Genomic DNA, 26,108 nt, shown 5'->3' with positions numbered 1-26,108 from the left:
GTGTTTATGTGAAAGCAGGAAAAGTCAAAGGAATGGAAGGCAATTAGGTTTGTGATGGTCCTTATCTCCTGGGGGAATTAACCAGTCTCAGATTGGCCCCCTTAGACAGTTTTATCTCACACACAGATGAGCTTTACCTTTATTACAGAGGGTTTCATTGTGCCAGAGGAGTGTAGCTGTCAACCACAGTCTTTATCCCAGATCTTTAGGTAGTCTTAGATATCCTGGGCCAAAGCCATGTAGCTCCCTGAAGATAGGACCAAGACCTTGAACCTGATTTGAAATTCTAGAGAAGGCAGTGTAGAGTGTGGAAGACGGGTTTGATAGGCTCTTGGTAGTCAGTGTTGCTGAGGAAATGCGCTGTAGTGTTCTGTACTAGTTAGTTTCCTAAACACAAAAGGTTTCATTCCCAAATATGTCACATTACTGTAATCCAACTGAGCAGTGCTGAAATGTGTGAATAACTGAGGCCACGTTACTGCCTGCCAGGATGGGACAGTCTCTTCTGGTCAACTAAAGAAGGTAGAAAGTGTTACTTGTGGATGCTGTTATGTGAGAGTTTGGCATCGGTGAGGAATCCAAGAGTACTGCTAAACTACAGATTAAATTGTCCAGTTGTGGATGTGGGCCTTCATCTAATGGAGACTGTGCAGTGGCTGCATGCTATTCAAAGTGCTTTTGTCTGTCCACTAGCATTACCTCTGTCTTCCTCAGGTTCTGCTTCAACCAGCTATTCTTCCTCCATGATCTGAGCTAGTTCAAGCACTGGGCCATCGTGATGGTGGTGGAGTGGTCATATGTGGTGAAAAATAAGGGGATCTGTATGTCATCTCCATTTTGAGGACACTTGAGTCCATGTCAACTGATGAGTTCACCTAATGGCTTCATGTAGATGTTAAAAAGGACCAGAGAGAATATTGATCCTTGTGGGACTCTACAAGAGAGGGGATCTAGTGATGGAGGTGTAGTGTCCCATAACTACTCATTGGATGTGTCCCTTCATGAAGGACTGAAGTCATTTATTACCCTGGATCCCTACCCCTCCTTCTCAGCCAAGAAAGTGTTATCTGATGGTTGACAGTGTCAAACTCTGCAGAGAGGTCCTGAAGGATGAGAATGGATGTCTCCTCTGCCTCCATTGATAGCAGAAGATCATCCATCAGTGCTGTTAAAGCAGTCTTAGTTCCATGACCTGGCTTGAATCCAGAGTGTGCTGGGTCTAGAATATTAACTTCAATTAGATGAGCTTGTAGTTTGGCTTTGGCTACCTTCTCTCATTATTTGCTCGGGAACTGGAGCTTTGGCACTAGGTAGTATTTGGTTAGAACAATTTATCCGGGTTAGGTTTCCTTCCTTTAAAAGAGAGAGAAGACTAACACATAGATTTCAATTTCTAATTTTACATGATGAAATGAGTGAAAGGATCTCTAAGAGGTTTATTGACAAATTAATATAATTTCAAATCATCAGAAACTATACATTGTTAGCATTAGGTTAGTAGGTGATTGAATTTCAACTTTAGAAATAGATGGGTACTTTTAACAGCAATACCGGTTTGTGGTGAGGGCTGTAGTATTTCAGTTTTTATTCAAACCTAAGGGTGTCACTTATATTTATATTTTGCTTCTTTTTGCCTCTGAACTTCATGACTCCTTTACACTTAACTGGCTTGATTCACCACTGTATTATTCCACTTACAGCTGGTGTAATCCCAGATGTTCCAATTGATTTAAATGGAGTTACCCTTGCAAAAAAAAAAAAAAAAAAAAAAAAACTGGAGCAGTGGTGTCTGGTGCTCAAAATAAGTGGTGTGGATGTGGCTGTGGCTGACCATTAGTTACACTGTCCTTCACCCACCACCTCCCAAATAAAATCAGCTAACTAAACAATTGAGATCTCTTCCCTCTCCCTCAATACATAAATTCTGCCCCCTATCCCCTCCATGATTTCTCTTCTGCCATTCCAACCACTGGTCCCCTGCTCCTCTTGAAAATGAGCAAGCAGCCATTCTCTGCACTGCCCCCTCCCTTTTACCCCTCCCCCCAGACTCCTGCTTCCTTTTTCAATCCTACCTTGCCAGGCCAGAGACTCCTTTGCTTTGCCTTTCCTCTTCAGTCACAGGTACCTACCTGCTGCCTCTTTGAAATCCCAGACTGGCAAGTTCCTTACTCCCTCACCCGCAGCTTTCCCCTGTTTGGGCCCCTGGTGCTGTTCGAGGTGAGGAGGAGCTCTGAGCTGGAAGTGCACTTATATTCTATAATCTTTGCATCTAAAGTTCTTTAGCCCTAAAAGGAATTGAACAGGAAGCCTGTGAGCATGGGTCAGTCTGAGTACTGCGCTATAATTACATCTAGACAAACTGTGTTACAAGAACATTAAGGTTGCAGAATCAAGCACCCAGAAGTTGATTAAATGCCAGAATTAAGGTTGCGTGTGCAAAAAACCTACATTAAAAACATAACCATTTCATCCTAGGGAACCATATTGTCCCCCCAGCATGGATCCTCAGCAGGGTTGGGATGTTCAGAATCACAGCACAGTCCTCTACAACTTGAGTGAACAGAGTAACTTGTAGGATAACAGTTTGTTATCCTCTGTGTGGACCTGCCACTAGTGGGGTTTGGAGACACACACTTTGATAGTGGGGATGGCACATGTTAACCAGTCCACACGTAGCTGTGAGAGGATGGAGCATGCGCAGTGCAGACAAAATCCACATGATTTATCTAGCATCCTATAATAAGTTTCTACTTAGCAAATGCTTACAATTTGGTCAAATTTGGTTGAATTTTTGTATGGATGGCAAAACACATGTCCCTGATACCTCTGTGACGCTGCTGCCAAATTTCAAGTCCCTGCTCCCAAGAATGAAGATGTAGCTTCTCAAAGAAACAGTGGTAAGATATTTTTAAAGTCTACCTCATTCTCTGAGATGCTGAACTGTTCTAGTTTGGTGAAGTTATAAGCAACCAAACACCGGGTCTGATAAAGGAAAGTGTTTGGCAACCTTAAGAGAGGTAGTGTTTCCTGCACTACCTATAATAAATCTTCTGAACAATAATAGGTCAGCAAAGGGTAGTGTGGTGAATCTGCTGATGCTCTTCTGGCTCCTCAGTGGAGAGTGGTAGTGTTTCAAGAAGGGTGTGGGACAGTAGTGTAGCAGGGGGATGGTTCGAGAGATGTGGACAGTGACCAAGGCAACTGTTCTTGGTGATAGCTCAGGTTTCATAGCTCAGGGTGACTGAACTGGGGTTTTCAGGGTTGCCTGTATGTCATTGGGTCTATCTGATTTTAACAGTAACAAGACACAGTGTAGATAAAAACATTCATGAAAGTGAAAATTACCCCAGACCTAACTCTGGGACATGAGTTTTTCACCAACAACAGAAACTGACCCTCTGCATGATCCTAAAATTGATTGCCCCTTACCTGAGGGGCAATGGTACTTTCAATGGAAAGAGGAGCTCTTGTGGGACTCTAGACTTCTAACAGCCCCAGCTGCCTCCCCCCTCCCCTGATTGCACTGTGTATTGTTGCACTGAAAAGGCTGAATATTGCCGGGGTGAATCCTCCCCTTGTCCCACCTCAGCTCTGCTGCTTTCTTCATTGTGCTGCTGGAGAGAAGGGGGAAGATTTGCTACAAAAAGTGTTGGGCAGGATTAGCCCCCTTTGCCACTTATACTAATAATTATTAGTAGCTGCCAGTGAAACTGAAGTAATATGGTATTGAATCAAGGCCCAAAAAATGAGTCTCTTCTGAGTCTGTCATCCTATATGTAGTGATAGGATTGACTGGAAATACCTGTCAGTACTCATAAACTCTAAAAATACATTCTCTGACCAATTACCTTGTGATGTCATTACCATAAAAACCACCTCCTGAATGCTATTTTTTTCTGAAAATGTCACAGTACATGGTCATTGTGACATACCCAGGGTACAATCCAGACTGATGAGTAGCTGTGTCACCCCTGCCCTGTAACCTTGGTTGCCTTATGATGCCTTGCTGAAGGAGTTCCCACCTGGGCTGCTCACAAACAGCTTTCCAGCATGCAAGGCACACCCTGAGTGCCTGTGCGTAATTGCAGCCTGCCAACCACACTTGGGTTTCACTCTGGTTCTTCCCAGCCTTGACTATATTGCAGGGTAACCCCATCTCAATCCCAGTCTTTGCTTTTCCTCCAGAAACATATGTCTTGTACTGCCCAGCCCTCTCCTGGACAATACAAATACTGTGTGTTATGTCTGTTATTTCTTAAAATAAAAATATGCCAACTTGTTATTTCAAATAGTTCTGCAGACACTTCAATTTAAACACACTGCATTAAATAAAATAGCAAAACACGTTTTTATTAACTACAAAGAGAGAGTTTTGAAGTGAATACAAATAATGAGGCATAAAAGTCAGAAATGGTTACAAGAGAAATAAAGACAAAATGCAACTAGTGCCCAACTTAACAAACTGGTAAATTCAAAGCCATGTTTTTCTTACTATATGCTCTCAGCAGTCGTACTGGCCAAACTTCTTGGGCCAGGACCCCTTCTTCTGTTTGAGGGCTGCTTCTTTTGTCCTGTCTTGTGCAGTAAATCGACGGACAGAGAAAGGAGGGGGGAGTCCCTTGGGGGCATTTATTCCTCCTTTTTATAGAGTCAGTACACGTCTTGGAAAACATTTCCAGCTGAGATTCAGGAGACAGAGTATCTGTATGTAAGGATATTCCCTGCCGGTTTTCTTACCTGCTTGAACTCCCTTTGTCTCCCTTCCTGCTTGATGCTCTGATTCCTGCTTAAATGCAAGTTAAGCAGAGAATACATTCTTTTGTTTGAGGCTGACCTATTTGCCAATTTCAGTTTGGAACATATGTAAAAAACATCATACAGGAAAATCTTATAACTTTACATACAATGTTGCCACACATATTTTATCAGGACAATATTGACCAGCAGATTGTGAGACCTCAAATGATACCTTACAAGACATACCTTGTACAAAGATGATTATAATAGGGTGCAGACAGAGGGGTACATTTTGTGAAGTTATTCAGTCTGAATTTGTAACACTGCAATATCATTCCATGTCAATTATTTTTTCATATCAGTAATTCTATTGAAACTGTCATCACCAAAATGTCAGAGAATCTTCCAAATACTTTTATAAAGAAATAGCAATTTCTCCTTCTTTCTGCCCTTCCAGCTTGTTAGAGAAATAGATTAACTTATAGTTTGTGTGTGTGCATGTATAGAATGAACTAACAGAAAGCTAAATCAAAGATTAGATTTTGCATTTAGTTCTGAATGTGCTGAGGTTAGTGATTGTTATTTCCTATAATTCCTTAAAAAGTGTCCACGTCATGGTGGCAGCCTCCTCTGGAAGGTTTGGTCGGTAACAAAATATCCGCCTGACTTGTGGTACGAGGGTTTTTGTCAACTGGTCTGTTCTATCGGATTTATAAATGCCATCAGAATTATTTCACAAGACTGTCTACTTGGCATAGAATAACAGATACCCAATGATTTAACATTTATACTATGTGGTTTGTTTGCTGTAGAAAATGCTCGACTACCTCAAGGACAAAAAGGATGTGGGCTTCTTTCAGAGCCTTGCTGGTCTTATGCAGTCATGTAGGTAAGAAAATATCTATTATAATACATCTATTATTTCGTATCTAAATTCTTTTCTACAGGATTTGTAATATCAGTAGAATGTCAGAAGAATTACCTGGTGAGACAGGAAGGGTAAATATGCCAGGAGCGTGTGTGCGTGCACGCATGCGCGCACACAAACACACACACACAATTGTTTTCCTTTCATATTCCTAGGGTTTCAACAACAATAAACTTCTATGATGCTATGATAGTGGGACTGTCCTGGGGTTATGCTTATCTCCAGCTTTCAGGCAGGATTACGTAAACCATTGTCTTTGAATATTTGTACCCCACTTTTGAGCCTCTATGACTAATTACACAGCTACTTACCTTGCAGGCTGCCATGACTTATTCCCTGATTTCAGTGTACCCAATTCTGCCTCCCTTACAACAAATAGTACCTTATTTCCTGATTTATCCCATTGATGTTTACAGGCTGTGAAAGCATTTGGAAATGTCTGCTTATCATTTCCCACTCACGTTTACAGTCTAGGGATATTGGATTTTTGAATGTTTTGTGCAAAGAGTGCACTGCACCTTTGGCCTGTGATGTGAATTGGACTCGATTTGATTTGGGGGTGAAATTTAAAGTGGTGGTTCTGACATATAAATGACATATGATTTGGGTCTTGTCTACCTTAGCCACAACCTCTCTCCTCACATGATGATATGACATTTGTAATTGACTGATGTGTCCAAGATAACAGCCTGCAGAGTTAGCGGTAAGGCATTGTCAGTGAGGGGCCCTTGGCTCTGGAACTCATCTACTCCCATCCTCCAACAGAGCCCAGATTTGAATACCTTCAAGGAACTCTACAAGGGTCATTTCCTCAAGAATTCCAGGGAGGCCTCTGTGTGGGGAGGGAGTTAATAGAATTTTGGAAGGTGGAGAAGGGAATTAAGTCATTTGTTTTGGAGTGGACAGGAGGACATTCTATGGTCTTTTTGCAGGTTCGTGTTTCTGAATGTGTCTGTAATAAGTATGCAGTGCGTAATTAAATACGATAATTGTATAAAGACACTTGCATAGAAAGTTAAAATTGAGCCCAGTTCACTGTTACATTATGACTGCTATGTTCCAGGCTGGTGACAAACATCCCTAATCCTGATTTATCTGGCTGCTGGAAGATTCCTTTTTGCACCATCTGCTGCATGACAGATGTCCTAGGACTTGGACTAACTACTATATTATTTTTTTCTTCCTGAACAAAAATAGCTGTTAAAGTATTTTTTCATTAAAAGAAGAATATTTTGGTATGATAACAATGGTTATGAAGTGTTTGAAAAATATAAAGCTCAATTTGGCAAAAAATAAAATAAAATATGAAGTTTTCGTCAGAAAGTTACAACCCATCTGGGATTGCAGATCACCACCTTTGTTATGTTATCCAAAGAACAAAATAGTTGTTACAATGAGAATCCCTGCACCAAGGTAGATGAGCCATCAACAAGGTATACAGACTTATGATAAATGGAACCATATAATTTCTTCTCTGTGTGGCTCAGAGGAGAGCAGGTTGTGAAGTAGGGCACAGTGAACTAAATCCAGGGAAGGCAGGAGATGGAGCCATTATGGCAGGGGTTGGCAACTTTCAGAAGTGGTGTGCCGAGTCTTCATTTATGCACTCTAATTTAAGATTTCGCGTGCCAGTAATACATTTTAACGTTTTTAGAAGGTCTCTTCCTATAAGTCTATAATATATAACTAAACTATTGTTGTATGTAAAGTAAATAAGGTTTTTAAAATGTTTAAGAAGCTTCATTTAAAATTAAATTAAAACGCAGAGCCCCCCCAGACTGGTGGCCAGGACCTGGGCAGTGTGAGTGCCACTGAAAATCAGCTCATGTGCCGCCTTTGGCACGCGGGCCATAGGTTGCCTACTCCTGCATTATGGCATGAATTCTCTCTTCCCCAAACCTATAGAATTCCATGGCACTTTCTGCACCCTGAAGACAATGGTGGAGCTAGTGAAAAGCTTCTCTACCTTGAATGTTTCCTTCAGGTCTCTACAGATTGACGAGTGGAAATCCACATGATAGTAAATACTTCCAAAACCACCATAACTTACAATTGGCTTTGTCTATTTTGCAGAAGATGGTGGGGTGGAGGTGCTAGTGGTAGCACATATCCCTCAGGAGTTTGCTGTTTGGGATTAAGCAGCCTAGAGAATAGAGGTTGTCAGCAAAATAGGCGTCTTTCCCCAACCCATTGAAAAATATTTAATTCAAAGTTATTTGAAAATTTTCATTCAAAATGTTTAGATTTTTCCTAGGAAAATTCAAAATGAAATGATATTTTTTCTTTCCATTCATATTAATCCCCCCCACACACACACACACAACAGAAACAAAATGCAAATTTAAGTTTAATTTCCCATCAATAATAATCAAAATTCTATAGAAAATGACATTTTCACCACCAAAAAAAAAAAAAAAAAACCATTTTTGATGGAAAAATATTTCAGTAAAAAAAAATATATCTAATCATCTCTACCACAACAATGTAGAGATGTTGGCACTGGATTTTCCAGTGCATCAGAGTACATCTGCATGGTACTACAGACCTTTAAATATCTTAATAAACCAAAATAAATGGAAAATGTAAAAATACATTGGTTGATATGAAGGGAATAGTGCTTTATGGCTGGGGGGGCGGGGGGGATGAAAACTGCTGCAAAAGGGTCAGTGTGGTTACTGACTCATTCCCTAGGAATGTAGGGCTTAAAAGGGGAAGATCTACACCTGAAGCCAGGGGTGAAAGTAACTTAAAGGACTTACTGGTTCGCTGGAGTCCTGAGCAGGGGGCGGGGCCTCAACCAGAAGGGGGTAGTGTTTAGATTGAGATTTAAAGGGCCCCCAAGCTCCGGCTGCAGTAGTGGCGGCTGGGAGCCCAGGGCCCTTTAAATCGCCGCCTGAGCCCTGCTGCCGGAGCCCCGGGGTAGTAGCAGCGGCTGGGGGCTCGGGCGGTGATTTAAAGGGCTCGGGGCTCCCAGCTGCTGCTACCGCAGTGGAGCCCCAGGCCCTTTAAATTGCCGAAGGAGCCCCGTGGGTCCCGGCTGCCACCGCAACCCCAGGACGCCAGCAGCAGGGCTCAGGTGGCGATTTAAAGGGCCCGGGCGATAGCGGTGACCGGAGCCCCGGGCCCTTTAAATCGCCGCCAGAGCCCTTGGGTAGCGGCAGCGAGCCTCTGGCGGCAATTTAAAGGGCCCAGGGCTCTGGCCGCCACTACCACCCCGGGCCCTTTAAATTGCTGCCAGAGGCCTGCTGCTGGAGCCCTGGGGTAGTGGCGGAGGGGCTCCGATGGTGATTTAAAGGGCCAGAGGCTCCCAGCTGCTGCTACCACAGCGGGGCCCTGGGCCCTTTAAATTGCCACCAGAGCCCCTGGGGTCTTGGCCACCTCCGCTACCCGGGGGGTCCGGCAGCGGGGCTCTGGTGGCAATTTAAAGGGCCCAGGGCTCCAGCCGCTGCTGGGAAACCCAGGCCCTATAAATTGCCACCTGGAGAAGCTGGTCCGGTATGCTGTACCGGGGCGTACCGGCTTACTTTCACCTCTGCCTGAACCCTCCCTTACATGGAGCAGGCTGAAGCAGGAAGGCACACAGCGCTTCAGCATGTCTCAGCCGCATGGCTCCAGGTGGAAGCAGAACAGTAAGAAAGGGGGAAGCTCCCCAGGTAATTACGGCATAAACATGGGGTTACCTGCACTGTACACTTTTATCTGCCAGGTAGTCCCAGACATCCAATAATAAAGTTGGAGCCTGATTAAACCCATGTAAAATGTTTCCTGTCCTTCTTTCGGTATGGCCAGATAGTAACCTGTGTTTCGGCTTACACAACTATGTAATTTCCCAGTAGATAATGGGGGAATATGTGTACACTCAAATAATAATGTATTATTTTTATGAAATGTGAGATATATAGATAATATACACGTACTTTCTTTTTCAGTAAATCATAATGAGCTACATTCTGCTATCATTTACACAGTGAATCCAGTGTAATTGAATTGACTTAATGGAATATCTCTAAATGTGCAACCGTGTAACTTAGAGCTGAATTTGGCCCATTAAAAAAAATGGTGTACCTGGCTTTAGTGACATTACATTTCAGTTATCTCCTAAACACTATTTTCCATCTTCCAGCTAAGATGATAATTATATTTCTAAGTTTAATTCCATCATTTTGAAAATCAACAAGATAAAATATTGGATTTATCAAAGAATCTAAATGCTATATTGCTTTTCTCATTGCAGCGTTCTTGACCTAAATGCATTTGAACGCCAAAACAAAGCAGAGGGCCTTGGCATGGTGACAGAAGAAGGATCAGGTATTATCATCTTATGAAAATAATCTTTTTCTTTTTACTGTTCTTCATCAAAACTGTATAGTTAAGGACCCTTGTAAATCTGCACCAAGATGTTTAAGGGTGAAGCTAAGGTGATATTTCTTCAGATAGTTTATAATTTAACTGGCCTACTTTAGACAGTACTAGACAATAAAAGATCACTAGAGCACGTTTGAGAGTGAGGGAATGTCTCAGAGGAATGCAGTATATCATTTTGAAGTAGCAAAGAAAATATTATGAGTAAATTTGAAAGGAGATTCCAATCACAAACAGCAGTGTTTATGTCAAACAACTTAGAAATCCCTAACCAGTTTCAGCATAAAATAAAATGAAGGGCTCCCAACTGATTTGTTAAATTGTCTCCGGCTGAATAAAAAATAGACAATTTAGTAAGCAATAAATTAAATATCAGAGGTCACGGGAACAGTAGCTGCTGTTTGGAAGACATTTGTTGTGAAAGTTTCTGTTTTACAAGTATTTCTGTGTAATTTGTCTTTTTGGGAAATATTCTGATATTTTATGTTTACTTATGATTTTGAAACAATTTGGGTTTTCTACCTTCTGTGTTGTCAGTTCATTGTTAGTTTCTTTCTTTTGTCTCATAATGTGTTCTGTCATCCTATTAGTGTGGTTGTCTGGAACCATTAGGTTTATTTTTTTATGTGATTAATAGAGCTACCAAAGCACATTTTCTCTATTCCCAATTACATTCTTCATTCATAATATTTTTGTGTGTTTAAATCCTACAACTAACTAATCCTTTTACATGTTTTTATTCTTAAAAACAAGGAAAAAAAGCTTGACTGCGTATTCATTATTGTATTTTGGAGTTCATAATTCATACCTGCTTCACTGCATATGTCATTGGCTACTGTGCCTGTAGCTGTTTTACATGACATATTTCTTGATTGTTCAAGTGCTTGCATCACATTGTTTAATTTGACTGAATGCCTTTAAGACAGATCACATGTACTTTTCTAAAATTATTCTCTTTCACCAAAAGTGCTCCCATAGCTTAATAAATTGTAGGTCATATCCTTCTTGCCTGACTCATTTGAGTAATCTCATTCAAGTCAATTTACATGAGTAAACTTTGGCCCCATTACTCTGGATTGTGCTGTCTGTCTTATAAGGCATAGGCTGGCTTGACCATTGCTTTCATGTTTCTCTGCAAATTATTCTCCAGAATGTTTGGACATTCTGGGCATAATTTCCATTAATCTATATTTTTAAATTATTATTAATAATTTTGGCTTTTGAAATGGGCTTTTTGATACAGGATCATTTTTCTTTTAATCATCTACCAAAGTTATTAGAAATTACAAATTTTGCAAGCAACTATAAACGACTCTTTGACAACTGCATAAGTGACTCTTCTCATACATATCAGGGTATTTTCATGCTTCCTCATCTGAGAATTTTTTGGTTTGTTTGTTTGTTTGTATTTGATCTTTCTCTTTAGTGCAGAACTAATTTGCCAAAACCAATACTGAGTGTGTTTTGTATCTGCTAAAAACAAATTCTCAACTTTTTTTTTACTTTTTTCCTGTTTTCTTTTCTTTGAACTAAATGTCCTGTCCTCCCTTCCTCAGTCATCAGTCATGAGCATGGTAATTATTAAAAACAAGCTGCCTTTTATTTATTTTTTCCTGTTGTTAGCTTTGTGTCAGCACTGTACAGCTCCTGAACACCATGAGTTTTTTTTTGTTCCTATGAGGCTTTTAAACAAGTGGATTCTTTTCTATTATTATAATTGTGTACTCCAAACTCTTCCGTTTTTATGCCAACTTTCCCCACTTCTTTGTTCTTCCTCCCTTTCTCAGGATTTGCACAGTAACTGGCACGCTAGATGTAAGAGCAGCAAGCTTTTTTTTAATTTATTTAATTTTTTTTTTGTTTGGTTGTGGTTTTTTTAGTGGGCCCAGTATTTGCAATGGTTGGATGTTTTTAAAAAATATATATATCTGTATATACAAACCCTTGTGCTGTAGTCCTCCTGTACTATTTTGCTGTGCATTTAATGTGGCTTTATCGCTGCATTGATTTTGTGCAATCACAGAAAATCAGTGGTGGATCCAGAGAGGGCTGGAGGTTGGGATAGAAAGGAGATGTTGGCTGCCACTGGCTAGGTTTACACTATGCAGTCAGAATTCATTTTCTACTACAGTACTTGCTAAAGTAGCTGGTAGTTTAAAAAACAAAACAAAAAGAAAACACCTCTGCTGTTTCTTTTCAGGGTTACATCAGGATGTTACTAGTTATTCCTGATATTTTGGCACTTTGAGAGCTTTTTCATACAACAGAGAAAATGTGTATCCCTTAGAGGCAAAGGATAACAATAATTCATCTGTCACTGAGCACACTCATTTTAATTCACTGAATATGAGTTATAGGCAGCCCAATGCCATTGGTATTAATGCCTGATAGCATTATGAAAGCCCAGCCATTGTGTCTGGAGGAGAAATTATAGATCCTGCTGTGAATGATTGCTAGACATTCTAGATTGTATGGGATAGCTGAGCTCATAACTGCTAGCAATCCTACAAATACCTATCTAAAAAGTGATTCCAAGAGAGCACCAAAGTTTAGATTGGGTGACCCAGGGAGAATATATTTTTTTCCATTCCATTTTACAGTACAGATACTTACTCCAAGATTCAGGAACATGTGGTTGATTGTTAGGGGAATGGAGTGAGGTCCAGAGTACACACTATAACCTGTTCCTTGCTATTTCTACATTTGATGCAGGAATTTATCAATGAGTTGTTAACTTGTTATTACTGACTATGAGCCTGAGTCAGTTTTTACTCAAGTCAGTTGTAAAAACTCCTGTTGACTTCAATGGAAGTAGGCTTTGACCTCTTAGTAGTGGTGGTGTTCTATAAAACTTGATTTCTTTTCCCATCTCCACATTGGCATTAGCAGAAAACCCTGCAGTGAGTCAAGATGAATGTAAGATTTATTGCCCCTTTCCAACCTTCTCTTTGTGCTATCCCCATCTAAGCTCCTTGTCCTGATTCCCCTTTCACTAATACCACCTTCCTGTACAAAATCCTGGAACCCCCACTGGTAAAAACACTGATGGTTCTTCAGCAAATGTGTTTCTTACTTGTTTTTGTGATGTACTTAATGTTGTATCTTTCTGTATGTATATTTGTTTTGATTGTCATGTTTCTTTTACAAAAAAAGGTTCAAAATCAAAGTTGCACAAATGTTCATTATCCCATCTGATGGTTTTCCATTTTTCATTTAACTATCTCTGTCTATGCTGTCTCACCATGATCATGATAACCTTGAAAGTGCAATTTTTCTCTCCTCCCAAAGCCCTTACTTTAGTTGACAGATAATGGAATGCATTTGTTTAATCTACACTTGCATTATCTTGCTATTGTTGGGCACTCTTCTAGTACAGGATTTTTTTTCTTTTAACAAGACTTCAAAAAGACACTTGAATACATCCTTGGGTCAGAATGATTTTTCCTAAATTAGCTGGTGAGGCAACTTCTGTAAAAATTACCGGTACTTGCCATTTGAAACACATACCCTCCTATATGACTGGCGTGGTTTGCATAAAATCATTATTGTTGTTTGTGATGTATGGTTAAATAGATCAAACTTACTATGCAGCAAGGAAAAGAGAGTTTGGGTCAGGCTACTGGAGTTCTGCTTTAGCCAAATACAGTATCCCTGAGATACTAATCACTTTAAAAATCTGTTGATATTATTAACAATAATACTCTTGACACCTTTTATTTGAAAAATTTAAACTGCTTTACAAATAATTAAGCCTCACAAACCCCTGTAAGATAGGTAACCATAATTATACCCATTTTATAGATGGATAAATAAAAAACTGAAATTAAGTGATTTCCCCAAGATGACATAGCAAGTCATTTAACCGAGTTGGGAAAAGAACCCAGAAATTCTGACTTCCACTTTCTTCCTTTAACCATCAGAATGTGCAGCTATCCTGTTAAGAGTTTCAGTAGAAGATTGATTAGCAGTCTCCTCAAAAAACATAGAATTACTACAATTATCTGAGATTGATTTTATTTTAATTGGAGTTAATATTGATATTCTTCATTTAATACAATCTCTACAATCTACTAAATACCAGTATGCTTGAAAAAAATTACTAAGATTTAGAAGAACTTCTTTACTAATTGAAAATAGATTTTTAGACCCATTTTTCATTTCATTAAACCTTTTGTGAATCTTGCCCTTTGTTAGAGGAATATTATAATTGCATTTGACTGATCTCACTTCAGAGACAGTTTTGGAATAGTGCCATGGAATTTTAAATTACAAAGGATAACAATACTTTATTTCTGATGCCTGACAGTATTTGCCATGTGCTCAGGGGCGGCTCTATGTTTTTTGCCACCCCCAAGCACGGCTGTCAGGCGGCTGTCAGGCAGCTTTCGGCAGCGTGCCTGCGGGCGGTCCGCTAGTCACGCAGATTCGGCGGCATGCCTGCGGGAGGTCCGCCAGTGCTGCGCCTTCAGCGTCCCCGCCGCCAAATTGCCACCGAAGCCGCGGGACCGGCGGACCTCCTGCTGGCATGCCGCCGAACGCAGCCAGACTGTTGCCCTCACAGCAACCGGCAGGCCACCCCCCGCGGCTTGCCGCCCCAGGCACGCGCTTGCTGCGCTGGTGCCTGGAGCCGCCCCTGCATGTGCTACAATGTCACCTTTGGTTCAAGGCCAGTTGATTTTTATCTTCAGAAGACTCATAAATTTCCACAACAGCATTTATACAGAAAGGACACTTAAACAGTAGTTGAGGGCTTCACAGGCAAAACTCTACTTGAACTCAGAGTGCTAGCATTCTGTTATAGACTCGTAATTGAAGCTCACAATATATAGATGTTTTCTCAGCAGTATTGAATAATCCATTCATTTTTAAACTATAAAATGGAATGAGGTTTAGAGATATGCATAAAACTATTGTTAAAATTGTTAAAGAACACCATTCTAAAAATTAAGAACATAAGAATGGCTATACTGAGTCAGACCAATTGTCCACCTAGCCCAGTATCCTTGTCTTCCAACAGTGGCCAATGCCAGGTGCCCCAGAGGGAATGAACAGAAAAGGTAATCATCAAGTGATCCATCCCCTGTCGCCCATTCCCAGCTTCTGGAAAACAAAGGCTAGGGACTCTTCAGAGCATGGGTTTGCATCCCTGCCCATCCTGGCTAATAGTCATTGATGGACCTATCCTCCAGGAACTTATCTAGTGCTTTTAAAAATCCTGTTAGAGTCTTGACCTTCACAGCATCCTCAGGCAAAGAGTTCCATGGGTTGAAAGCATTGTGTAAAGAAATACATCCTTTTGTTTGTTTTAAACCTGCTGCTTATTAATTTCATTTGATGACCCCTAGTTCTTGTGTTATGAGAAGGAGTAAATAACATTTACTTTACTCCTTATTTGCTTTCTCCACACCAGTCATGATTTTATAGACCTCTAACATATTTCCCCTTTAGTTGCCTCTTTTCCAAGCTGAAAAGTCCCAGCCTTATTAATCTCTCCTTATATGGAAGCTGTTCCATACCCCTAATATTTTTGTTGCCCTTTTCTGAATCTTTTACAATTCCAGTATATCATTTTTGAGATGGGGTGACCACATCTGCACACAGTATTCAAGATGTGGGCGTATCATGGATTTATAGAGAGGCAATATGATATTTTCTGTGTTATTATCTATCCCTTTCCTAATGATTCACAACACTGTTAGCTTTTTTGACTGCCACTGCACCTTGAGTGAATATTTTCAGAGAAGTATCCACAGTGACTCCAAGATCTCTTTCTTGAGTGGTAACAGCTAATTTAGACCCCGTCATTTTTTATGTATAGCTGGGATTATGTTTTCCAATGAGCATTACTTTGTAGTTAACAAAACTGAATTTCATATGCCATTTTGTTGCCAGTTACCTAGTTTTGTGAAGTCCCTTTGTAACTCTTTGCAGTCTGCTTTGTACTTAGCTACCTTGAGTAGTTTGGTATCATATGGAAATTTTGCCACCTCACTGTTTATCCCTTTTTCCAGATCATTTATTAATATGTTGAACAGTACTGGTCCTGGTACAGACCCCTGAGGGACACCCTAGTTACCTTTTTCATTCTGAAAACTGACCATTTATTTCTACCCTTTGTTTCCTATCTTTTAAACAGTCACTGATCCATGAGAGAACCTTCCCTCTTATCCCATGACAGCTTACTTTGCTTAAGAGACTTTGGTGAGGGACCTTGTCAAAGGCTTTCTGAAAATCTAGCTACACTATATCCACTTCATCACCCTTGTCTACATGCTTGTTGACCCTCTCAAAGTATTCTAGTAGATTGGTGAGGCATGACATCCCTTTACAAAAAGCATGTTGACTTTTCCCCAACAAATCATGTTTATCTATGTGTCTGATAATTCTGTTCTTTACTATAGTTTCAAACAATTTGCCTGGTATTGAAGTCAGGCTTACCGACCTGTAATTGCCAGGATCACTCTGGAGCCTTTTTAAATAATTGGCGTCACATTAGCTATCCTCCAGTCATCTGGTACAGAAGCTGATTTAAATAATAAGTTACATACCACAGTTAGTAGTTCTGCAATTTCACATTTGAGTTCCTTCAGAACTATTGGGTGAATTCCATCTGGTCCTGGTGACTTATTACTGTTTAATTTATCATTTTTTCCCAAAACCACCTCTAATGACACCTCAATCTGGGACAGTTCCTCAGATTTTTCACCTAAAAAGAATGGCTCAGGTTCGGGAATCTCCTTCACATCCTCAGCCATGAAGACCGATGCAAAGAATTCATTTAGTTTCTCTGCAATGGCCTAATCTTCCTTGAGTGCTCCTTTAGCATCGTGATCATCCAGTGGCCCCACTAGTTGTTTAGCAGGCTTCCTGCTTCTGATGTACTTACAAAAAATTGCAGTTACTTTTTGAGTTTTTGTCTAGCTGTTCTTCAAATTCTTTTTTGACCTTCCTAATTATAGTTTTACACTTCACTTGCCAGAGTTTATGCTCCATTCTGTTTTCCTCAATAAGATTTAACTTCCACTTTTTAAAAGATGCCTTTAAATACAAGTTGCAAAGTATCTAATATTATAATCTGCTGACATCTCTTAAAGGGATATTGTAAGTTTGAAAATCAATTTTCAATTAATTCAAATCAAAATCAAACCAATTCAAAAACAAAATTTCTTATTGTGAATGACACCTAAATTATAAAAAGGACATTATTTTTTCTTTTCATGTTGTTAGGTGCTTTTTTAATTTCTCCCCAGTTGAACAATTGTAGTTAGTTTCTAGCCAATTTTATTGTTATATTCTTATATACCAGTACAGTGCTGGAATCTTTGGGGGAAAAACACTGCAGTGAAATGTTGATTAATAAAGTGTGGTTTCAGTTAGATTTTTTTAATGTAATGGAATTATTTCTGTTTGTCTTAGCTCTTAAAAAGCTTATTTCTATAAAATCTAAATACAGGGGGAAATGTGACCTGACAGTTATCCCTTTAAAGATTAGCCTTTCACCAATCTGCATGCCTGGCACACATTCCATTTGATAACACAGATAGAATAAAACACAGAAGAGTTGTTAAAAACCAGTAGTAGTACAAAATAGTTAAATAGGCCCCAGTCCTGCAAAAACATGCATTCTCTTAACTTTAAGCATGTTTTTAATTCCATTGAGCCGGATTCTCATTTACACTAAGGTCCATTCACACTGCTTTAGCAGTTAACATTAAGCATGTGCTTAAATCTTTGCAGGACATTACCTCGTGTTAGTGGCAGTCACATACATCTTGAAATTAAATTCATATTAGCAATATTTATAAGCTGCTGAAGCTGATATGGGAGTGTTCTGAATTAGTGTATTTCCAGCTAGCGTTACTGCATCCTGTTGCTTGGAAGAGTTGCCTGCTTCAGCCTCTGCTGTAGCAATCCTTTCCATCTTCACATCTCCCTAGAAGAGTTTCCACCTGTGAGGACCCTGCACTTGTGTTTACACTAGTACAAGCGAAACTAGCTTACTTGAGCTAGCAGAGGTAGTTGTGCATGGCTCAGTGAGGGGGGAAAGGTTACTTTATCTGGCTTGAGGTCTTGAATGATCAGTTTCCTATGAGATTTATTGTAACTGAGGGGCAATAAAGAGACAATGACAGACATGTGGCACTGGTAACTCAGCGGAACAATTTCTGGATCTTTTAGTGGAAATAAATTAATTGGTGTTACTATGGCAGATCTTTGCTGTTTGACAGTTGTGCATTCATCAAAATTGGGCCCTTGTGCCTTTTAGAATGGTAAATATTTTTTAATATATAATGTCCCACAAATCTGTTTAAATATTAATAGCAGTGGGGATTTCAAAATGAAGGCTAGGAAAGAATTAATGAACCGAGATTCAAACACTTTCAAGGAGATACATATGCTTGTTACATTCAATCTTATTTTTATTTTACTGCAGACGTTGCTTCTGTTTGTATACATCACAGAATCAGACTCGCAACTGCACACACTGTAGGCATAAAGCCATTCATGTGTGTAACCATACCATTTATGTGCAACATGGGCAATGGCAGCATTTTAACCAAATAGTTACATGTTTAAGCAAATGTACTATAGTATATACATCACATCAATTGAAGCTAACCTAAGCAGTGACTCACTTCACTAAGTCATGCTATATGCAATACGTATATTTGTAAGTACACTATATGTATAAATGTTTGTGTGTGGAGGCATGAATTTGTGTCCGTGACACCAAAAGTGGCTTGCTTAGATTTTGAGCAAAGAAATGGATCTGAATTCCAGATGTGTAACTTGTAGTCTCCAAAGAGACACCTCTCTGTAGTCATTAAATAGTGTTTGTATCCTGAAAAAATGCTAATGGACCAGCATTTGTTTGTGAGTCAGATTATGGTCTATTTTTTTAATGCCAAGGATTTGTCATTATAAAAGAGATTCAGATATTTTATTGGTCAGAAGAATTTGATCTCTGTAACCAGTACAGGCATACTGCTCAAAACTGCTTGTGATTAACATTGAAACATATAAATAGTTTGTTTTTAAAAAGGAATCTATGGGTCTGATCCACCACTGCCTTTGTTCCTTGTGATAGGGGGCATACAACACTACCTTTCTGACTTGGTATAATTTTGTGTATGATTTGTACTCATTTTACACAGATGTAAATACATTTTTCCATGAGGTACTGTGAATGATCAGATCCAATATACTAGGAGGAAGGATAAAACTGAAATAACAAAACCTCAAAAGACAGTCTTTCATTATCTCAGTGAAAACCCACTTATAGTAACTCAGCGGTTATGAAACCATCTCTATAGAGACATTGAATGAAAGAACCAAATGCTTTGCAGTGTGCAAATTGCAATTTCTTTTCAGCAAACTGATCCTTATGGTGAAGTTGATGTGTCAGGAAATGATTTCATTATAAAGGAATATTGCTATCATTTAATTCAAGGCTTTCCTGTCCCTCCCCACCTTCCCTGAATGTCTCCAAAAGCTGAGAAGGGGAAAAGAAAGAAAAGCAAAAGTGGAGAGGTATTGAGAGGGAGGTGAATGGTAGGAGAGGAAATAAAAATAAATATTTTCAGCCACTTTAAAGGACATTATCAAATGTTTTACATTTTTAAAGGCCTCCTCAACCATTCCTCTTACTTTGGACTTTCCCTCTCACCATGGTCAAAGTGATGCTGAAGTTTTTAATAGCACCAAACTTGTATCTAGTGTTATTTTTATGTATATTGTTAATATATATATTTTTAATATTCAGTACACACACAACCACTTAAAAGTCAGGCATAGGACACTCAATATTGCCAGGTTATAAGCACTATGGTCTCGACCCAGCAAAGTTCTTAGGCCTTGATTCAACCAAGCATATGCTTTTAAGTGCTTTGCTGAAATAGGGACTTAAGTATGTGCTCTATTTAAGCACATGAGTATTCCATTAAAATTCATGGCTGGAGTGCTCAGCACCTTGTGTTATCAAGTTCAATATGAATATTAATTGTTTCTGAGAAACTTTTTGAGTGAGAATGAAAGTGAGAAATGAAAGTGAGAAAACAGTGCAGATTAAGTGCTGTTCAAAGCTCCTGCCAAGCTTTGTACAGTAGTTTGTTTAAAAAAGCCACCATTTTTTCTTGTGACTATACTACTTTAACACTCTCACCTCACCTAGGCCCTAATTCAAGAAAGCATGCTGAAGTGTTCTTGTGCTTAAATATTGAAATATTTTCCTCAATGGAGGTCCTAATTTTGCTGCATCTACTGAATTTATTTTTCCTGTCACTTTTTATGCTCCTCCCCCCTCCCCACACCTTTTCCAAGTGAAAGTGGTCAGCTAGCCACATGGCAGAGTTAAATTTCCTTTAGAAGAAAAGAAAATATTCACCTGGCAAACATTTTTTTTAAAATAGGGAGTGGGAGGGGCCCAAATAAAATACATGTGAAATATTTGCTCTATGAAAAAAAAGTTATATTGAAACAATCTTTAACTGTAAGAGTAACATAGATCAATTTTACCGGAATATTGAAATCTAAATTATTAATGCAGTTTTTTTTAACATTCCCATAAAAGTCTTGATTTGTGTTCTTTGTTCATGCCAAACTGCCACTGAAGTCGGTGAGAGATTTGGATACTCAAGGAATGTGTAGTTAGGCCTTTTGTAGGCTTGATCCTGCAAACACTTATGTATGATTAATTTTCCTTACATGTGTTATCCCCTTGAAGTCATTGAAGTCTCATTTACATGCATATGTTTTTGCAGGCTCAGGTTCCATAAAGGTAATTGAGATTCTGCAAGGTTCTTAGCATTCTGGCCCCTATCCAGTAAAGCACTTAAGCACATACTTAATATTAAAACATGAGGAATCCAATTGAGTTATAAAAATAAAATGCTCGATATTGCAGGATGCTGAACATTCTAAATCCAGCAAAGTGTTTAAGCATCTTGCAGAATTGAACCCATATATAGTACTGTTGATTTATATACTACTTGTGTCCACAGGATCCTCTTTTAGTCTTTTGTGTTTCGTTATTTAATTAGTTGTAAGGATTTTCAATCTTGTACAGTTGAAAAGCTATATATCTGGTATAAATGTCCGACCCAGAGACAAATTGTGTTAAACATCATCTAGTACTTGATTCATTGTCAGGGAGAGGACTATGCAATTTTTTTTTCTTTTTGCCATTTCAGTGAGAATGCAGCAAGAACTAGGGGGAGGAAAAAAACATTTTAAGTCTCCCTATGTTTGCCACATTTTTATGTATACCTGGTGATACTTGGTTTGGTCACCAAATATTGTGTCTTGCTGGCCAACAGGGAAAAGAGTGAAATGATTTTATATACTTCTTTTAATGTTCACATTAGTTTTCAAAATGGTTTTGCTTCCTAACCCTACCATTATACTGAAGCCTCTCACTTTGAAAGTCACAGACTGCGGACTGGTAAGTCCATTGGCTATTTGTAATTGTAATCATTCATAATTTTTATGTACAGTAAACATCCAACCATATTCCTGTTTATACATTATATATATGCATATATATTGTCTCTCTAATTCAAGCACTTCCAGTCTGTGAGACGTTTTATATTTTTGTTTAACTCTCATTATTTCTTTTATTCACCAACTGAAAAGGATAGTGTTCTTAATATCACATTGGATTTGGAAGTTCAGGTACCAGTCCAAAATGCCTCCTATTTTTAAGAAAACTTTCAGAATTAATATACTGTACTTTTTCAATTTACTTGCATTTTTGTCTTTTAGTTTCATGCCATCATCAAGTAACAAATGATTGCACATTAAAATCCTCTGTATTTAAAAAAAAAATTGTTTCCATTTTTGCCAAGACACCATTTGTCCCCAAACTATTTGTATAAAGCCCTAATAATGAAATCATTTGCCTTTAATACCCCAGTGTAGTTTTGCTTGCTATTATGTCTTCCCTCTGTGCCAATTTATCGAGCTTCCAGTTCAACTTTGTTAATGCCTGATCTTTCGTAGACCCACTAATGCTTCCCCTTTTCTCATTTAAACTTCCAGATTAACTCTCTGTACTGATACGATTGTAGAGGTGCATTAATTGAATGGAGACCATATTAGTGTACCAGATTTTCTTAAGCAATTCTGGAGATCTTTTAAAGCTCTAAACACCTGGATAACTGCTATCTACAGAAAAACTAGGCCATAGAGCCTAGTTCTGCAAAAGTCCTTAAGGACACGCTGAAGTCCAGCCCTGTTCAGAAAAAAACACTTAAGCGCATACTTAGTGCTTTGGTTAACCAGAACTAAGGGAATTAGGTGCCTCGTATCCACTGGCTTTCAATGAGAATTGGTTGCCTAACTCTTTTAGACTCCTTTGAAAATCCCAGGTTAAGTGTTTTCTGAGAACATAAATGTCTATAAAGTTGTTGGCTTATTTTGCTTTAAAAATATATATATATTTGTATAGGTCTCTTTTCTGCAATACTTGATTAATTTTTCGGGCTTTTCAATATTTATCAGACATTGGAACAAAGTAAATCCAGTATTAACCTTTGTACATGATGCAGACTTCATGCCAACAAAAACAAAAGAAGAGTGTAAATGATGGATTTTTTTCTAAAATGTTGCCAAGCCCATGCTGCCACATTGTATAGAGAAAAATTTGTGTCTTGAAATGTAAATGTTCTTTTCTTACGGAAGAGAAATAGCACCTATCTGCCAGGGACATGCCATGCTTCAGATAGAATAGTGGCTATGAATTGCATTTTGTATGTTTGTTTGTTAATGGTGACTTCAGATTAAATATGGAGATTTGGTAAGAGGGAGTGGGGAGCTAGTTGACAGTCTGTGATAATTTGTCCCTCCATCTGGCTTTCCACAGGAGAAAAGGTGATGCAGGATGACGAATTCACCTGTGACCTCTTCCGCTTCCTCCAGTTGCTTTGTGAAGGACACAGTTCAGGTTTGTGGGCAGGCTGCCAGTCAGCTGAGCCAAGGTGATGGTAACCAGGGATAAAAGCTCATCAGTGCCGAAGGCTTGGCAAGTTTTAAGGAAATATTATGAAAGGTTCCTGAGTAGCTGAACTGTACATGAAAGAAAAATATTTATGTGGAGTTAAAATGTCAAGTTTCCTTGTTCATTTAAACATTGGGAGAAAAAAAATGGCTCACAAAATGATAACTCCTGGAGCAAGAACTATGTGAAAGGTAAATTAAATAGAAAATGAAGTGTACTCTAGTTTTAGCTCCTGATCACTAAATGAGAGGAAAATCTCAAAGGAGGGCTTTGCAGTGAACATATTATACTTTGGCATGCACAGTATTTTTAGAGTTCTGGTTGTCACTGAAGGTGGTTAAGGGGCTTAAATGTCATTTCAGGAGCATATGGGAGATCTTCATTGAAGGAGGAACAATAATTTTTCATATATAAAAGCAAGAAATATTAGCCATTTCTTTTAAAGTATTTTTAATATTAGTTCACTTACTCATATACTTTGTGGCATTATAAAAAAAGATTCCAGTTTATAGCTGTCAAATATTCATATCATTGTCATCAGTAATGACATAAGATTTAATTCAGATCTCATTTAGACTAGTGTAAATTGGGAATAATTCCAGTGTCATTAAAGTAGCGACATCAGTGTAAAATTGATATAAGTGAGATCAAAGTCAGACTTATAATATGTTCACAGGAGAAACCAGATATTAGAACTTGTAAACTGTTACATCATCTCCTCAATAAGATGGTCCCATTCAGGAAAAGGTAAACGGTTCATTGAATTAAAATATGGCTTTAAACAGGAAAGTTACTTAAAAGATGTTTCAGTTCTTTAAAGTAGGTTTTGACCAATGGATTATACCAGAATTTATTTTAATAAATAATTCTGAAAATATTTAAGTTTTAAATAAATTTTAACTTGAACTCGTCCTCTCATTTTTAGATTTTCAGAATTATTTGAGAACTCAAACTGGTAACAACACAACTGTCAATATTATCATCTCCACTGTGGATTACTTACTGAGAGTTCAGGTAAACCCACCTTACATACTAATTTCAAATAAATACAGGTAGCTGCCTTTTACTATTTCCATCTATACCTCATGCGCCTTAACACACAGATGCTTTAGTTTGCTTTGATTATGAGTAAACTAAGTCTACATTACATTTACCAGTACATTACACATTCATCACAATACTGCTGCACTTGAATATCCCTCATACTCCATTTTTGGAAACACTGAAAAGGGGATCTGGAGCTGCTTCTTGGAGATAGTCTGATATCAATTCCAGCTTTTGGGACTGGGTTTTCCGTTTGCTAAATCATTTCCTTGAGGAGCAGAAGATGGCAGCAAAAGACGTTATCACTGGGCATTTCGTGGGTTCCCAGCTGGGCCCTCTATCTTCCTATGGTGCATCGGATACACTGGTGAGAGCTGTGATGTCTGACATCACTGCCCACTGACATTCTGGTTTTCGGGAAGCTCAATCCAAGGTGCAAGATCTCCTTTCTGACAGCAAGAGATTATTAGCAAGGTTGGAAAAGTTGAGACAACAGAACTTTGATGGAAAGACCAGACTTACAGCCAAGCTAGAGAAGGAGGTTCATGGTCTGTTTCCAGAAGCAATTCCCTTCATCTGACTTCATTTATGCCTCCTTCGCCAGAAGTCGCAGCCACAGCAGCAACAGAAGAGACAGGCTAAAAGGAGACACTTAAACATTTTCCATATTGTTAAATGGGAGGCAGTTCTTGGCTAGATAGTATGGAGTCCTACTATGAAAAAATTGAGTACTACTACTTAAACCAAGAACAGGTTTTTCTGCTGCTCATATGTTCTCAGCACCTGCTCAGCCCTAACCTGTGGTTTTGCCCAATCACAGTATGCATTTTCTGTATTCTCTATGGTGACCATTTGACCCATTTCCTTGCATCAAGATGTGGAATTACCACAGGTTACTGGATATTGGAGATTATCCATTTCAAGTACATAATCCTATTCTATTCCATATAGGTTTTATACTGTGTTCAGCACTGTAGTATCTTAGCACCTTCCAGCAGTGTTTAGTGACATGAGTACACATCTGTCAACATATTGTTTGTTCTCTCATCTTGTACAGTGGGGAGGGGTTTTTTTATGTGTATATTCAGATGCTTAGCAATGAGTGCATGTGTTTGTGTAAACACACACATTGCTGTGCATATATTTTAAAGAAGGCAAGATCAAAGAACTGCACCTTGCACTTGGAGCTAAATGTGGTGAGGTTTGTGATCGTCTTTAGTTCCTGGGGGAGTTCATTCCACACACACAGACCAAGAAAGTTCTGTCTCCTTCAAACAAGCTTTACCTTTATTGTAGAGAGTTTCATTGTGCCAGAGGAGCATAGTTGTCAACCATGGTCTTCATCCTGGAGCTTTAGGGAATCTTTTAAATACTCTGGGCCCAGGCCATAGAGTGCCTTGAAGATAGGGACCAAGACCTTGAACTTGACTTGATGTTCTATCAAGAGCCAGAGTAGAGAGTGGAAGACAGATTTCATGTGTTCATCATAGTTTGTGTTGCTGAGGAGATGTGCTGCAATGTTCTGTACTATTAGGAGGCCTCAGTCTCATCTGGGGTTCCTATCCAAACTGAGCCTCTGAACAATTTGTGCTAATTAGCTTTAGTTTAAAGAGATAATATCAAAATCCCATTTCTCTGGGAAAGCATCACATTGTCATAATCCATCAAAGGGTAATGCAGAACATCTAATTCCTTTTCTGAACCAGGTGCATGAAGCACATAGAAGATGTATTGCAGTAAACATATTCATCATTTTACCTATTTGTCTCATCTGTCTGAAAATCCACATTACTGCACACCTCACTGTATCTTTTTTTTAATTTAACCAATTAAATTTCCTTTTAGCATTTGTTGTTGTTGTTGTTGTTTCTAAAAATTCCAGTATGTGGAAAATCAATCCTTTTCTAGTTGTTGTTGCTGTTGTCAGTATTACTGTGTGACCTTGCAAGTTCTTTAGAGGCTCGGTGGTAATAACAACAATAAACCCTTTTATGTTTTGTAGCTCATTTTGATGAAGTTTCAACTGGCATTCTTTAAAGGAGA

General features: G+C 38.8%; 1 protein-coding gene across 1 annotated transcript in view; it reads left to right on the top strand.

Moving 5' to 3' along the window:
* The window catches only part of RYR2 (ryanodine receptor 2), a 512,764-nt gene that overhangs the window by 418,992 nt on the left and 67,664 nt on the right, over positions 1 to 26,108 (top strand). The window contains exons 82-86 of the mRNA XM_026649522.1: positions 5,550 to 5,626; positions 9,900 to 9,973; positions 11,584 to 11,601; positions 22,887 to 22,967; positions 23,947 to 24,035. Of these exons, the coding sequence (XP_026505307.1) occupies positions 5,550 to 5,626; positions 9,900 to 9,973; positions 11,584 to 11,601; positions 22,887 to 22,967; positions 23,947 to 24,035 (339 nt within the window). The remainder of the gene's footprint in view (positions 1 to 5,549; positions 5,627 to 9,899; positions 9,974 to 11,583; positions 11,602 to 22,886; positions 22,968 to 23,946; positions 24,036 to 26,108) is intronic.

Source organism: Terrapene carolina, unplaced genomic scaffold, assembly GCF_002925995.2.
Source record: "Terrapene carolina triunguis isolate 2854851 unplaced genomic scaffold, T_m_triunguis-2.0 Scaffold85, whole genome shotgun sequence".
Classification (NCBI taxonomy): domain Eukaryota; kingdom Metazoa; phylum Chordata; order Testudines; family Emydidae; genus Terrapene; species Terrapene triunguis.
This window is presented reverse-complemented; position numbering and strand designations above follow the sequence as displayed.